The 16301-nt window shown below is 42.4% G+C and overlaps 1 protein-coding gene across 3 annotated transcripts in view; it reads left to right on the forward strand.

Annotated features, from left to right (window-relative positions):
* The window catches only part of PSIP1 (PC4 and SFRS1 interacting protein 1), a 118429-nt gene that overhangs the window by 11293 nt on the left and 90835 nt on the right, over positions 1-16301 (forward strand). For all 3 annotated transcript variants that reach the window (XM_044272208.1, XM_044272217.1, XM_044272198.1), the window contains exon 2: positions 2317-2460. In XM_044272208.1, the coding sequence (XP_044128143.1) occupies positions 2389-2460 (72 nt within the window). In that variant the 5' untranslated portion in view covers positions 2317-2388. The remainder of the gene's footprint in view (positions 1-2316; positions 2461-16301) is intronic.

Here is a 16301-nt window from a genome sequence, read left to right on the forward strand (position 1 = left end):
ACTGAGGTGGGAGAGTGGCTCCACCTTTTTATGCTGCAGCTTTCCTGTCCTGGGGCGGAGCCATCTCTCTAAGGTGCTGTCGTGGGGTCAGGAAAATCCGATTACCGGTAAGTGTAATCATCATTTTCCACTGGTCTAATGTCCATTCCTTGTGTTCTTTAGCCCAAACAAGTCTCTTCTGCTTGTTGTCTGTCCTTAGCAGTGGTTTCCTAGCAGATATTCCACCATGAAGGCCTGATTTACACAGTCTCCTCTTAACAGTTGTTCTAGAGATGTGTCTGCTGCTAGAACTGTGTGGCATTGACCTGGTCTCTAATCTGAGCTGCTGTTAACCTGCGATTTCTGAGGCTGGGGACTTGGATGAACTTATCCTCTGCAGAAGAGGTGACTCTTGGTCTTCCTTTCCTGGGGCGGTCCGCGTGTGAGACAGTTTCTTTGTAGCGCTTGATGGTTTTTGTGACTGCACTTGGGGACACTTTCAAAGTTTTCCCAATTTTTCAGACTGACTGACCTTCATTTCTTAAAGTAATGATGGCCACTCGTTTTTCTTTACTTAGCTGCTTTTTACTTGCCATAATACAAATTCTAACAGTATATTTAGTAGGACTATCAGCTGTGTATCCACCTGACTTCTCCACAACGCAACGGATGGTCCCAACCCCATTTATAAGGCAAGAAATCCCACTTATTAAACCTGACAGGGCACACCTGTGAAGTGAAAACCATTTCAGGTGACTACCTCTTGAAGCTCAAGAGAATGCCAAGAGTGTGCAAAGCAGTAATCAAAGCAAAAGGTGGCTACTTTGAAGAACCTAGAATATGACATTTTCAGTTGTTTCACACTTTTTTGTTATGTATATAATTCCACATGTGTTAATTCATAGTTTTGATGCCTTCAGTGTGAATCTGTCATATAGAAGAAACCACAGCACTCTCCTGTCTTCAATTCAGTGGAATTTATTTAACCAGCAAAATAAATGCGACGTTTCGACCGTAAAGGTCTTTCTCAAGCAGGCTTGAGAAAGACCTTTACGGTCGAAACGTCGCATTTATTTTGCTGGTGAAATAAATTCCACTGAATTGAAGACAGGCGAGTGCTGCGGTTTCTTCTATATGACTCATCCAAGGGGGAACTTCTGACTGGCTCCCAACACGGCTGGCACCACCACAAGATAAGACTTTAATTTTTCGTTGTGCTGCTATACGCATTTCTTTCAGTGTGAATCTACAATTTTCATAGTCATGAAAATAAAGAAAACTCTTTGAATGAGAAGGTGTGTCCAAACTTTTGGTCTGTACTGTGTGTATGTATGTATGTATGTATGTATGTATATAGATAGATAGATAGATATATATCTCTCTATCTATCTCTATAAAGCGAAGAAGTAGGACTGCACTCCAAAATGTAGTAAAATAGCAGTGATTTATTCACCCATGATATGGCAAGTCTTGCGACGTTTCGGCTCACTAGGAAGGCTCTTGTGAGCCGAAACGTCGCAAGACTTGCCATATCATGGGTGAATAAATCACTGCTATTTTACTACATTTTGGAGTGCAGTCCTACTTCTTCGCTTTATACAATTTTGGGGTTTGCCACTGCCCTGTGTTGGACCTTGCACCCGTACTCTGGTGGTGCTCCCACTGGACTTTTTTCATCTAATATATATATATATATATATATATATATATATATATATATATATATATATATATACACACACACTCTCACTGACCCCTTTTCCCAATTTTACATAGAAAATTTAGATTATTAATATATATTATTTTTTTATTATTATTATAAAGTAATAAAATAAAAGCAAAACAAATTTGGTATCGCTGTAATCATATTCATCTGCAGATTAAGGACTTCATCTCATTTTTAGCGCACATTGGTAATATAAAAACCTTGGCGGAATTTTCTCCCCCCAATTCAATTTTCCAATACACGGCATAGTAAATTAAACGGTGCCATTAAAACTGAATATTGTCCTGCAAAATATAAGTCCTTTTTATATGGTTTAAGGTTTTTTTCTGTGAAATATACATAGTTAGGTCCTCACTAATTGTAAGAGTTAACAGCTCTCATGTCAAAAGTGGACGCTGACGTGCAGGTCGTCTTGCATTGTAATCTCTTACATGCAGCAGCTCTAAGTGCAAGGGGGGGTGCAAATAGTTTAGAGTTGGTTAGTGAAAGCCCTCTTGTTCTTCATGAATACCAGAGTGAAATATAAAGGAAAGCCATGAAGACCCCTTTACCAGTTTTTTAGTCCACAGACAAAGGGAAAACAAGTTCTAATATTTTATTTCTCTTTGTAGATACATTTTGGATTTCTGGAGATTTCCTTCATATTCTGCTGCTGCCTCTAAACTTATCCTCTAAAAGATAACATGACTCGTGATTTCAAGCCTGGAGATTTAATTTTTGCCAAGATGAAGGGATATCCACACTGGCCTGCTAGGGTGAGTTGGATGCTGTGATATAACTACATCAACTTGTTGCCAAGATATTTATACTTTGTCATTGAAGTCTGTATGTCTGTTAGGCCTCTTTCACACTTGCGTTGTCCGGATCCGGCGTGTACTCCACTTGCCGGAATTACACGCCGGATCCGGAAAAACGCAAGTGTACTGAAAGCAACTTCAAAATGCTTTCAGTGTTATGATGGCAGCCAGGACGCTATTAAAGTCCTGGCTGCCATAGTAGGAGCGGGGGAGCGGCATACTTACAGTCCGCGCGGCTCCCGGGGCGCTCCAGAGTGACATCAGAGCGCCCCATGCGCATGGATGACGTGCCATGCGATCACGTCATCCATGCACCTGGGGCGCCCGGACGTCACTCTGGAGTGCCCCGGGAGCCGCACGAACGGTAAGTATGCTGCTCCCCCGCTCCCCGCTACACTTTACCATGGCTGCCAGGACTTTAGCGTCCCGGCAGCCATGGTAACCACTCTAAAAAAGCTAAACGTCGGATCCGGCAATGCGCCGAAACGACGTTTAGCTTAAGGCCGGATCCGGATCAATGCCTTTCAATGGGCATTCATTCCGGATCCGGCCTTGCGGCAAGTCTTCAGGATTTTTGGCCGGAGCAAAAAGCACAGCATGCTGCGGTATTTTCTCCGGCCAAAAAACGTTCCGTTCCGGAACTGAAGACATCCTGATGCATCCTGAACGGATTTCACTCCATTCAGAATGCATTAGGATAAAACTGATCAGGATTCTTCCGGCATAGAGCCCCGACGACGGAACTCTATGCCGGAAGACAATAACGCAGGTGTGAAAGAGCCCTTACTTAGATTTAACCACCTCCGGACCGCCTAACGCAGATGTGCGGTCCGGAGGTGGCGGCCCTGCGCAGAGTCACGCATATACCCGTCATCTCGCGAGGGCCGGGATTTCCTGTGAACGCGCGCACACAGGCGCGCGCGCTCACAGGAACGGAAGTTAAGCGAGTGGATCTCCAGCCTGCCAGCGGCGCTCGCTGGCAGGCTGGAGATCCGAATTTTTTAACCCCTAACAGGTATATTAGACGCTGTTTTCATAACAGCGTCTAATATACCTCCTACCTGGTCCTCTGGTGGTCCCTTTTGTTAGGATCGACCACCAGAGGACTCGGGTAGCTCAGTACAGTCGCACCAAACACCACACTACACTACACCCCCCCCCCGTCACTTATTAACCCCTTATAAACCCCTGATCACCCATGATCACCCCATATAAACTCCCTGATCACCGCCCTGTCATTGATCACCCCCCTGTCAGGCTCCGTTCAGACGTCCGTATGATTTTTACGGATACATGGATCGGATCCGCAAAAAGCATACGGACGTCTGAATGGAGCCTTACAGGGGGGTGATCAATGACAGGCTGGTGATCACCCATATACACTCCCTGATCACCCCCCTGTCACTGATCACCCCCCTGTCACTGATCACCCCCCTGTAAGGCTCCATTCAGACGTCCGCATGATTTTTACGGATCCATGGATACATGGATCGGATCCGCAAAACACATGCGGACGTCTGAATGGAGCCTTACAGGGGGTGATCAATGACATGCGGGTGATCACCCATATACACTCCCTGATCACCCCCCTGTCATTGATAACCCCCCTGTAAGGCTCCATTCAGACGTCCGCATGTGTTTTGTGGATCCGATCCATGTATCCATGGATCCGTAAAAATCATGCGGATGTCTGAATGGAGCCGTACAGGGGGGGTGATCAGTGACAGGGGGGTGATCACCCTGATCACCCCCTGTCATTGATAACCCCCCTTTAAGGCTCCATTCAGACGTCCGCATGTGTTTTGTGGATCCGATCCATGGATCCGTAAAAATCATGCGGATGTCTGAATGAAGCCTTACAGGGGGGGTGATCAGTGACAGGGGGGTGATCAGGGAGTCTATATGGTAAGGCACCATTCAGACATTTTTTTTGGCACAAGTTAGCGGAAATTTTTTGTTTGTTTTCGTTTTTGTTTTTTCTTACTAAGTCTCATATTCTACTAACTTGTGTCAAAAAATAAAATCTCACATGGACGCACCATACCCCTCACGGAATCCAAATGCGTAAACATTTTTAGACATTTATATTCCAGACTTCTTCTCACGCTTTAGGGCCCCTAAAAAGCCAGGGCAGTATAAATACCCCACATGTGACCCCATTTCGGAAAGAAGACACCCCAAGGTATTCCGTGAGGGGCATATTGAGTCCATGAAAGATTGAAATTTTTGTCCTAAGTTAGCGGAAAGTGAGACTTTGTGAGAAAAAAACAAAAAAAAATCAATATCCGCTAACTTATGCAAAAAAAAAAAAAATTCTAGGAACTCGCCATGCCCCTCATTGAATACCTTGGGGTGTCTTCTTTCCAAAATCGGGTCACATGTGGGGTATTTATACTGCCCTGGCTTTTTAGGGGCCCGAAAGTGTGAGAAGAAGTCTGGGATCCAAATGTCTAAAAATGCCCTCCTAAAAGGAATTTGGGCCCCTTTGCGCATCTAGGCTGCAAAAAAGTGTCACACATGTGGTATCGCCGTACTCAGGAGAAGTTGGGCAATGTGTTTTGGGGGGTCATTTTACATATACCCATGCTGGGTGAGAAAAATATCTTGGTCAAATGCCAACTTTGTATAAAAAAAATGGGAAAAGTTGTCTTTTGCCAAGATATTTCTCTCACCCAGCATGGGTATATGTAAAATGACCCCCCAAAACACATTGCCCAACTTCTCCTGAGTACGGCGATACCAGATGTGTCACACTTTTTTGCAGCCAAGGTGGGCAAAGGGGCACATATTCCAAAGTGCACCTTTCGGAATTCGCAGGCCATTTTTTACACATTTTGATTGCAAGGTACTTCTTACACATTTGGGCCCCTAAATTGCCAGGGCAGTATAACTACGCCACAAGTGACCCCATTTTGGAAAGAAGACACCCCAAGGTATTCCGTGAGGGGCACGGCGAGTTCCTAGAATTTTTTATTTTTTGTCACAAGTTAGCGGAAAATGATGATTTTTCTTTTTTTTTCTTTTTTCCTTACAAAGTCTCATATTCCACTAACTTGCGACAAAAAATAAAAAATTCTAGGAACTCGCCATGCCCCTCACGGAATACCTTGGGGTGTCTTCTTTCCAAAATGGGGTCACTTGTGGCGTAGTTATACTGCCCTGGCAATTTAGGGGCCCAAATGTGTGAGAAGAACTTTGCAATCAAAATGTGTAAAAAATGCCCTGCAAAATCCGAAAGGTGCACTTTGGAATATGTGCCCCTTTGCCCACCTTGGCAGCAAAAAAGTGTGACACATCTGGTATCGCCGTACTCAGGAGAAGTTGGGCAATGTGTTTTGGGGTGTCATTTTACATATACCCATGCTGGGTGAGAAAAATATCTTGGTCAAATGCCAACTTTGTATAAAAAAAATGGGAAAAGTTGTCTTTTGCCAAGATATTTCTCTCACCCAGCATGGGTATATGTAAAATGACACCCCAAAACACATTCCCCAACTTCTCCTGAGTACGGCGATACCAGATGTGTGACACTTTTTTGCAGCCTAGGTGGGCAAAGGGGCGCATATTCCAAAGTGCACCTTTTGGATTTCACCGGTCATTTTTTACACATTTTGATTGCAAAGTTCTTCTCACACATTTGGGCCCCTAAATTGCCAGGGCAGTATAACTACCCCACAAGTGACCCCATTTTGGAAAGAAGACACCCCAAGGTATTCTGTGAGGGGCATGGTGAGTTCCTAGAATTTTTTATTTTTTGTCGCAAGTTAGTGGAATATGAGACTTTGTAAGAAAAAATAAAAAAAATAAAATCATCATCATATTCCGCTAACTTGTGACAAAAAATAAAAAGTTCTATGAACTCACTATGCCCATCAGCGAATACCTTAGGGTGTCTACTTTCCGAAATGGGGTCATTTGTGGGGGTTTTCTACTGTTTGGGCATTGTAGAACCTCAGGAAACATGACAGGTGCTCAGAAAATCAGAGCTGTTTCAAAAAGCGGAAATTCACATTTTTGTACCATAGTTTGTAAACGCTATAACTTTTACCCAAACCATTTTTTTTTTTTGCCCAAACATTTTTTTTTTATCAAAGACATGTAGAACAATAAATTTGGCGAAAAATTTATATATGGATGTCGTTTTTTTTGCAAAATTTTACAGCTGAAAGTGAAAAATTTAATTTTTTTGCAAAAAAATCGTTACATTTTGATTAATAACAAAAAAAGTAAAAATGTCAGCAGCAATAAAATACCACCAAATGAAAGCTCTATTAGTGAGAAGAAAAGGAGGTAAAATTCATTTGGGTGGTAAGTTGCATGACCGAGCGATAAACGGTGAAAGGAGTGTAGTGCCGAAGTGTAAAAAGTGCTCTGGTCATGAAGGGGGTTTCACCTAGCGGGGCTGAAGTGGTTAAAGGGGTTTTCCGAGATTTTTTTTTTATACTGATGACCTATCCTTAGGATAGTTTATCAATATCCAGATGGGGTGGGACACCCACTTATCAGCTGTTTGAGCTGTCTCTGCTTTTCCTAGGCCAGTGACAACACGTTCATCAATCACGTGGTCTAGGAAGAGCTCAGCCCCATTCAAGTAAATAGGGCTGAACTGCAATATCAAGCATGGGCATGATACAATTTATGGCGCTGTGCTTGGTATGCTTCCAGAAAGGATCTGCGCTCACGGGAGCTCCGGTGCCTTCTCAAAACAGCTGATCGGTGGGGGTCCCAGGTGTCAGACCCCCCACAATCAGATACTTATGACCTATCCAGAGGAAAGTTCATAAAAAAAAAAAAAAAAATCTCGGAAAACCCTTTCAATAATGCTATTACATTAGTCACAGTATAAAATGTAATGCTGAAAATTGAACAGAGAGTATATAAAAAGGACACGTACAAAGTACAAAATGACCTACAGCTTCTGACAGGTATCTGAGGCTTTGGGGAAGAAAGAAAGGAGCTGATACCTGGAGAAGGCATTTTTTTCTGAGAAGATATATTACAAAGTTTCTTATATTCCCCTTGATTTATACAGTGTTATGTGAAACAACAATGTCCGGAATAACAGCAGTCAGTCTAAAGATTTCGATTTAGAAAGGTAGCCGGTCACATTGTACATGAAGTCTTAAAGAGGATCTGTCACCACAGAATGCAATGCAATCTAAAAGTACCGTGCTGTATAGCAGGAGAAGCTGAGCTGATTGTTATGTATATTTTGTGAAAAGATTAGCTGTCAGTCACTGGTAACACCTCCCTCCTGAACCAAAGATATAAATGTATAAATTACAGGCTTTACATCTCCTTTTCTATAACACGGTGCTTTATATAGTTCCTTTTAACTCTGGGTACTAGTATATTATTCAGCAGGAGTAGCTGAGCAGAATGAGAAATTTTGATAGGAAAATACAGGGCTGAGCTCTAGGGTCTTAGCAGACCCTTATCAGCTCAGCCTGTATACCATGCCCCGACAGGGAGCTGTTTTCCCATGTAACTGGGGCTCATTTGAATGCCCCAGTTACAGTGGAAAAAAAGATAAAAGCAAGTGTCCCCCATTTTTTTAACATGATTATGGGTTCTACCATCTTGCCTGAGCCGTTAACAGCTTTTAGCATTTAAAGGCCTTCTGGGGGCGTTCTTTTTATTATTGCATTGTACTCATTTTTAAACATTTTTTTAAGTTGGTCTTTATTAAAAATACAGAATCCTTTTTTTCTGAGCTGACATGCTCTAGTAGTTGATTTTCTCTTTTCCGTCGGTCAGGGAGCAGATGGACTCCTTATCTCTGCTCTCTGACATTATAAACAATCATCATAGCTCAGTTCTTATCTTACTGATAAGAATGTAGCTTAAATAAATGTTTGACATCTTAGTAGTTTAGTGATTAGGGTTATTTGATGACCAGCACAAAGTGAAAATGAAAGTACCAGTCACACAGTTACAAGAACAATTAACCCTTTGTGACAGAATGGCTCAATATTTTTAATAAAGACCAGTTGAAAATATTATTTTGGCAGCCACATGGTCCTTACACACAATGGACAGGAGAGGACTTCATTGACTTCTATGGGAGAGTTTTTTGGCATGCTTGGTGACCTGTGCAGAGGTCTTTGTATAAGGAATGTATAGATAAGATCTGACAATTGCCTATTGTGAATGGTGGATCCTGTCTTATCTATACACAGAGGTGATATCATTACAGGCAGGATTAGAATGACAGATAAGCAGATAACTATAGTAAAGTGATATGTACAGACCATGAAGTGACTCCTATTGTTAGGCTTAGTGGCCAGTTTGAAAATGGTGGTATTTTATGTTTTTTTTATTTTTTTATTTACATATAGAGAAGGACAAGGAAAATGTAAAATAACATTACCAAAAATTCCCTAACCCTTTCGCTACCAGTGCCGTACATGTACCGCGCTGTGCAAGCATGATGCCCGCTCTCGCCTGCTGCGGGCGTCATGGCCGGCAAGTATCTGCTGTTTCAAACAGCAGAGACCTGCGGCTAATTTCCGTGAGATCACTGCACCTGAATGCGCAAAAACCTGGAAGCTCACTCTTCCGGGTTTAGTACTGAAGCCATGTGCGGACAATCAGGACTTCAGTACACGTGCTGAATGCTCTGAATCTCGACGAAGAAATTCTGAGCATTAATGGTGCAATTCTTATGTTGGCGATCAGATGGCAGGTCAACATGACAACAAAATGAGCAAAATGCAAAGAAATTGTCATTTTTTTAAATCCCTAAAAGATCAAAAACAAAAATTCAAAAACCAAATTTAAAGGATCATTTATGAGCCTTAAAATGCTGATAACTTTTTTTTTTTTTTTTTTTTTTTTTTTGTTAAAGTTGATTATATAAAGGTTTAAATCGCCCCCCCTTTCCTTATAATTTAATAAATAAAATAAAAACTAAATAACAATAAATATAAACACCCTGGGTATCACTGCGACTGAAAACACCCATAATATTAAATTAAAAAAAATAAAAATCCAATACGGCGTAATGGAAAACAGAGTCAAAATGGCTGATTTGCCATTTTTTCATTGCTTCTCTTACCTAAAAAAAATTAAATCAAATGTGATCCAAAAGTCATGCGCACTCCAAAATGGTATCAATAAAAACTATGAATTGCCCCACAAAAAATGAGCCCCTAAACAGCTCAGTAGACCTAAGTATAAAAAAGTTATGGGGGTCAGAATATGGTGATAGAGTATTGTTATTTTGGTATGGTTGGTGATAGTGTGGTTATTTTTACGCTATTTACACATAAAAAAAATTATATATACATATGGGGTATCGTTGTAATCGTACTGACCCAGAGAATGAAGGGAATGGGTCAGTTTTGCCATAAACAAAACGCCGTAGGAACTAAACCTGTAAAACAGTGGGATTGCGTTTTTTTGTTTTTCAATTCCACCCCATTTGGAATTTTATTTCCGCTTCCCACTACATTTTATGCCATAATTAATGGTGGCATTAGAAAGTACTACTTGTCCTGCAAAAAATAAGCCCTCATGCAGCTATATGACTGGAAATATAAAAAAATGTTTTGGCTCACGAAAAATGAAAACGCAAAAAAAAACACAAAAAAAACTCTGGTATCCTAAGGGTTAAAAATATATTTAACATAAAAACATGTTTTAAACAATAGGTCATTTTCTGATGACACATTCTTTTTGGTGCCTTGATATGCCCCCATATCAATTCGAAAAGCATTCCAGTTGGTACAACCCACTCATAAAATATTTATCTCGCAGCACCATACAACCATCAATTAGGCACAAAGGCTGAGGCTGTTTGAGCCCCCATGTCTGATCAAAACAATCGGGCGTCCCTCTAGCCTTGTACATTCATTTATACAACGGTAAAGCTGCATCAATAAGTTGCATCCAGTGAGGGATAGAAGGTTTCTTAGGGGGTTTGCAGTTTATAAGGATGCAGTTCATCGCAAAAAACATCAGGGGCCTATAAAGACGTTCTTTATATCACTTCCCCTACCACACCTGGTACATATGTCACCAGTAAGCTTACCCATCCGGACCAAGCAGACTGGAGTACAGTATACTCCGTGCGACCACTTTGTTTGGATCAATTGATCTCTAGCACTAATCATTGTGGAGCGCCAACAGGAGGCCAGCTCCTTTTAACTATAAGCCTCCAAGGTCGGAATGTCACTCTTCCAGGTCTTGAAGCTCCTGCTTAAGGGGGGCGAGAAGACATAAGAATCTTAGGCCTCATGCACAAGACCATATGTATTTTGCAGTCTGCAAATCACTGATCCGTAAAATACGGATATGTCTGGTTTCCTGCATTTGTTGCAGACTCATTGACTTGGCATTTTCGGGCCAAGAATAGGACATGTTCTAATTTTTGCAGAACTGACATATGTATGCGGATGACTTCCGTGTGCTTTCTGCATCTGTATGTCTTTCAGTAAAAGGTAGAACATGCCCTATTCTTGGCCGCAAAACGCCCCAACACGGACTGTATCCATGTTTGTGGATGGAAAAATACATACAATTGTGTGTATGTGGCCGAGGAAACTCGTTTCTGTAGGTGCACCAGCACGGCTACCAGCCATGCTAAATTGTGCCACACAAGCAGGCCTTAACTGAAAATATCAAAAGGCAAGATTTCTGGAGATTGAACTTGTTTAAAGTCTGCAAATGATCTAAAGGGAATGTGTTATCGGAAAATGATTTATTGTTCAACTCATGCTTTTACATATTTCTAAAGAACTGTTGGTGCTTATATTTAATTTCCCATGTCACTGTCTATTCCAGCTTATCACAGGCAGGATTAGAATGATAGATAGCATCGATAGAGATGGAATATATATATATATAATAAATCAAGGAATGTGGGCAGCACCACTATCAGAATAGTACTGACGGAGTGCCAGCGGCTGAAATATAGGTATAGAAAAAATGAACTCCGCGGCACATCCAAATCGTGAAGAAGTAAAAAAGCTTTAATCACCAAACATGCGACGTTTCAATCCTCTCAATGGGATTTTTCATTGCTTGAGAAAAATCCCATTGAGAGGATTGAAACGTCGCATGTTTGGTGATTAAAGCTTTTTTACTTCTTCACGATTTGGATGTGCCGCGGAGTTCATTATATATATATATATATATATATATATATATATATATATATATATATATATATATTTTGTGATAGGATGTCACAATGTTTTGTAGAGAAAGTGCTGGATGGTTGGTGTGTACATTGCACCAAGTTTCCGGCACTTCATGTGTTTAAAGGCTCCAGGAAGGTTTGGTTTTCTTTGTATCCATAAGCTTCCTAGGAAAAATAAAGCCAGTTTAGGGTCCTGGAGCCGGTCAGGGAAGAGTTGGGTGGGTTCCCTGACCACCCGGAGTCAGTCCGGGTTTTACCTACCTGGGGGACTGCTCACACAGATGTACTAATTAAGTAAGCAGCCCTGACTCAGGAGCTCTCTCTGGGAATCTGGGCAGTCTGTTTGAGACCTAGGTAGAGAAGCCGACCGCTCTCAGAGTTCCTAACTACTATACTGTAAGTTGCTCTGTTTTCCCCTTGAAAATGCTCTTTGTGTTTTGTGTTATGAGTTTAGCTAGGGCTGCCGAGTGAGATAGGCAGGAGCCAGACGGCTATTGTTGTTTTGGTTTTGATTTGTTATTTTGAGCAACTTGCAAAATAAACTAGCAACAGGCTGACGCACAAGCTACAAAGGTGTTGATTGTTCCTGTTTCTGCCCCAAACAACCCCACAGGAAGGTGTAACAGTTCACACTATACAGGTCCTTCTCAAAAAATTAGCATATTGTGATAAAGTTCATTATTCTCTGTAATGTACTGATAAACATTAGACTTTCATATATTTTAGATTCATTACACACCAACTGAAGTAGTTCAAGCCTTTTATTGTTTTAATATTGATGATTTTGGCATACAGCTCATGAAAACCCAAAATTCCTATCTCAAAAAATTAGCATATCATGAAAAGGTTCTCTAAACGAGCTATTAACCTAATCATCTGAATCAACTAATTAACTCTAAACACTTGCAAAAGATTCCTGAGGCTTTTAAAAACTCCCAGCCTGGTTCATTACTCAAAACCGCAATCATGGGTAAGACTGCCGACCTGACTGCTGTCCAGAAGGCCATCATTGACACCCTCAAGCAAGAGGGTAAGACACAGAAAGAAATTTCTGAACGAATAGGCTGTTCCCAGAGTGCTGTATCAAGGCACCTCAGTGGGAAGTCTGTGAGAAGGAAAAAGTGTGGCAGAAAATGCTGCACAAAGAGAAGAGGTGACCGGACCCTGAGCAAGATTGTGGAGAAGGACCGATTCCAGACCTTGGGGGACCTGCGGAAGCAGTGGACTGAGTCTGGAGTAGAAACATCCAGAGCCACCGTGTACAGGCGTGTGCAGGAAATGGGCTACAGGTGCCGCATTCCCCAGGTCAAGCCACTTTTGAACCAGAAACAGCGGCAGAAGCGCCTGACCTGGGCTACAGAGAAGCAGCACTGGACTGTTGCATGTCATTCGGAAATCAAGGTGCCAGAGTCTGGAGGAAGACTGGGGAGAGGGAAATGCCAAAATGCCTGAAGCCCAGTGTCAAGTACCCACAGTCAGTGATGGTCTGGGATGCCATGTCAGCTGCTGGTGTTGGTCCACTGTGTTTTATCAAGGGCAGGGTCAATGCAGCTAGCTATCAGGAGATTTTGGAGCACTTCATGCTTCCATCTGCTAAAGCTTTATGGAGATGAAGATTTCATTTTTCAGCACGACCTGGCACCTGCTCACAGTGCCAAAACCACTGGTAAATGGTTTACTGACCATGGTATTACTGTGCTCAATTGGCCTGCCAACTCTCCTGACCTGAACCCCATAGAGAATCTGTGGGATATTGGAAAGAGAAAGTTGAGAGACGCAAGACCCAACACTCTGGATGAGCTTAAGGCCGCTATCGAAGCCTCCTAGGCCTCCATAACACCTCAGCAGTGCCACAGGCTGATGGCCTCCATGCCACGCCGCATTGAAGCAGTCATTTCTGCAAAAGGATTCCCGTCCAAGTATTGAGTGCATAACTGAACATAATTATTTGAAGGTTGACTTTTTTTGTATTAAAAACACTATTCTTTTATTGGTCGGATGAAATATGCTAATTTTTTGAGATGGGAAATTTGGGTTTTTATGAGCTGTATGCCAAAATCATCAATATTAAAACAATAAAAGGCTTGAACTACTTCAGTTGGTGTGTAATGAATCTAAAATATATGAAAGTCTAATGTTTATCAGTACATTACAGAAAATAATGAACTTTATCACAATATGCTAATTATTTGAAAAGGACCTGTGTATATATATATATATACACATCCACATCCACCATTCATAGCAGGTGATTGTCAGAGCTTATCTATTCCCTCCCTGTACAATGAGCTCTGCACAGGTCACAGAGCAGGCCTAGAAGACTCTCCCGTAGAAGTCAGTGAGGTCCCCTCCTGTCCATTGTGTCTGCTGTAAGAACAGCTCAGGAAAGATGGCAGCCTCCTTAATCGTGTTGCTATTTTCTGTGACCTATTCCATTTAATACCCCTCTGGGTCCCAAATTTATAATCAAAAGTGTAGTAGCTCTGGAAGTTTAGAATGACTCCACAAGGGAATGACAGGTGACCACACCCCACTCTTCCCTCTCCCCAAAGACCCCAACAATTGCATTCCACACCGTTATAACAGCCACCATATTAGAAGCTAACAACTGGGGTACACGCCAGCTATGTTCACAAAAGGTACATATTGGGAACCACCCAATCCACGAGTGGTATTCAGCCTCAAAAATTGAGCCAATAGCAGGCCACGACGGGGACGAGCCTCCCTAGTGTCACCCGCGAAGCATAAAACCAGGCTATTTGAAACAGGTGGGGCCAGCCAGATGTGGGTATTATGGCCTCCCACTTCAATTAGAAACTCCTTCGTCGCTGGATCCCAGGGTCCTCTGGCTCTCAGGGTTGGTGCATCCATCATCCTGTGGAGTTGTTTCACGTTTCTGTGTCTTTCCTCCTTCCGTGACTTCTGGTACTCTGGCTCTGGATTGGCCACCTTGAGTGTGTCTTGCCATTTAAATCGCCCTTCTTGCCGATGAAACTTGGTTTCTGCTGCTTTGGGCACATCTTCTTTCCCGAAGGCCTGCTTTTTCAACCAAATTTACTGTTGCTGTTTAACAGCATGGTTTTTGAGGCTGTCGTTCTAAGGGTCCATTCACATGTCTGTAGTGCATTGCGGATCCGCAATACACCGGGCCGGCACCCCCACAGAAATGCCTATTCTTGTCCGCAATTGCAGACAAGAATAGGACATGCTCAAATTTTATACAGAGCTACGGACCGGAAATGCGGATGCGGAGAGCACATAGTGTGCTCTCCACATCCATTGAGTCCCACAGAGACTGAATGGGTCCGGACAACGCTTGCAGATGTGTAAATGGAGCCTAAGAGCTATTTATTTATTTAATTTTTTTTCGGAATCGGTTATCCAGCTTATGATCCACACCAGGATTACTTTCTCTTCCAGGATTTATCATAGGACGTAAAAGACCTTTTCCCCTGTGTGTGAGGACAGACCTCATTCCCACATGCTTTAGGAATCGAGTAACCTTGCGTCTTTCCTCCAATCTGAAATTGAAATGGGCCTTGGTCTCAGTTCCCTTTTTTAAAGGTCGGGTTTCAGCCCTTTTCTATTTTATTTCCACGCAACCTGGTGTCTGTTTCTGCGGTTCGAAATTTCCTGCAGAGGGTTGTGCATTCTGTTCCACCTTACTACTATCCCTTGGTCGTCACTTGGGATCTTAATTTGGTGCTTGAGACAATCCAGTCCTTGCCATTTGAACCATTGCAGCAAATATGTCTGTTTCCTCTTTAACATTTTTTAGGGTGGCCATCATCTCTATTTGTAGACTTTCGGATCGCACAGCTCTTTCCTGTTGCATTCCTTTTCAAATGCTCCATCAGGATAAGATAGTCCTGCATCCGATGTCATCCTCTTTACCAAAGATGTTGTCTCTTTTTTTTTGTCTCCACAAAGATATTTTGCCTTTTTGGTTTGTCATGTCATCCCCTTGTGTGCTTTTCACACTCGGGATCTGGTGCCAACCATTTACATTTATCTATGTCTTTAGGAAAGTGGATTCTCTCTTTGTGATTCTGGACTGCCCTAGCAAGAGACTGGCAGTGGCAAAAGCCACCATTTCTTGGGTTTGCTTGGCAAATGTGGAAGCGTACCGTGCCAAAGACCATAAACCCCCATTCCAAGTTACCGCCTACTCTGTTCCGGTGGAGCAGCTCCGGGGCTATGTGTCACTGGGTATCGGCTCTCAAAGTATGTAAGGCTGCACCCAGGTTGTCCTTGCACATCTTCTCAAGGGTGTACACCTTTGCATCCGCAGACTCATCACTTGTGCCCAAGGTTCTGCAGGTGGCAGTTTACTGACCGGTTTAGTTTTCTGGCCCACCCTTGGGACTGCTTTAGAATGTCCCATGGTCTTGCCTGTGTCCCCCAATGACACAAATGAGAACTAATTTTTTGTGTTAAAAATAAAAGACTCTAAAAAGAAAAAACATGACCCACCATGTAATTTCAGGTTTCTGGCACTAGTTTATGCTGCTGTCAGATAGGGCAACTTAAAGGGGTTGTCCGGGTTCAGAGCTGAACCCGGACATGCCTCCATTTTCACCCCGACAGCCCCCCTGACAGGAGCATCGGAGCAGTTCATGCTCTGATGCTCTTCTTTGCCCTGCTCTAAGTCGCGCAT

The sequence above is a fragment of the Bufo gargarizans genome, chromosome 1, assembly GCF_014858855.1.
Source record: "Bufo gargarizans isolate SCDJY-AF-19 chromosome 1, ASM1485885v1, whole genome shotgun sequence".
Lineage (NCBI taxonomy): Eukaryota > Metazoa > Chordata > Amphibia > Anura > Bufonidae > Bufo > Bufo gargarizans.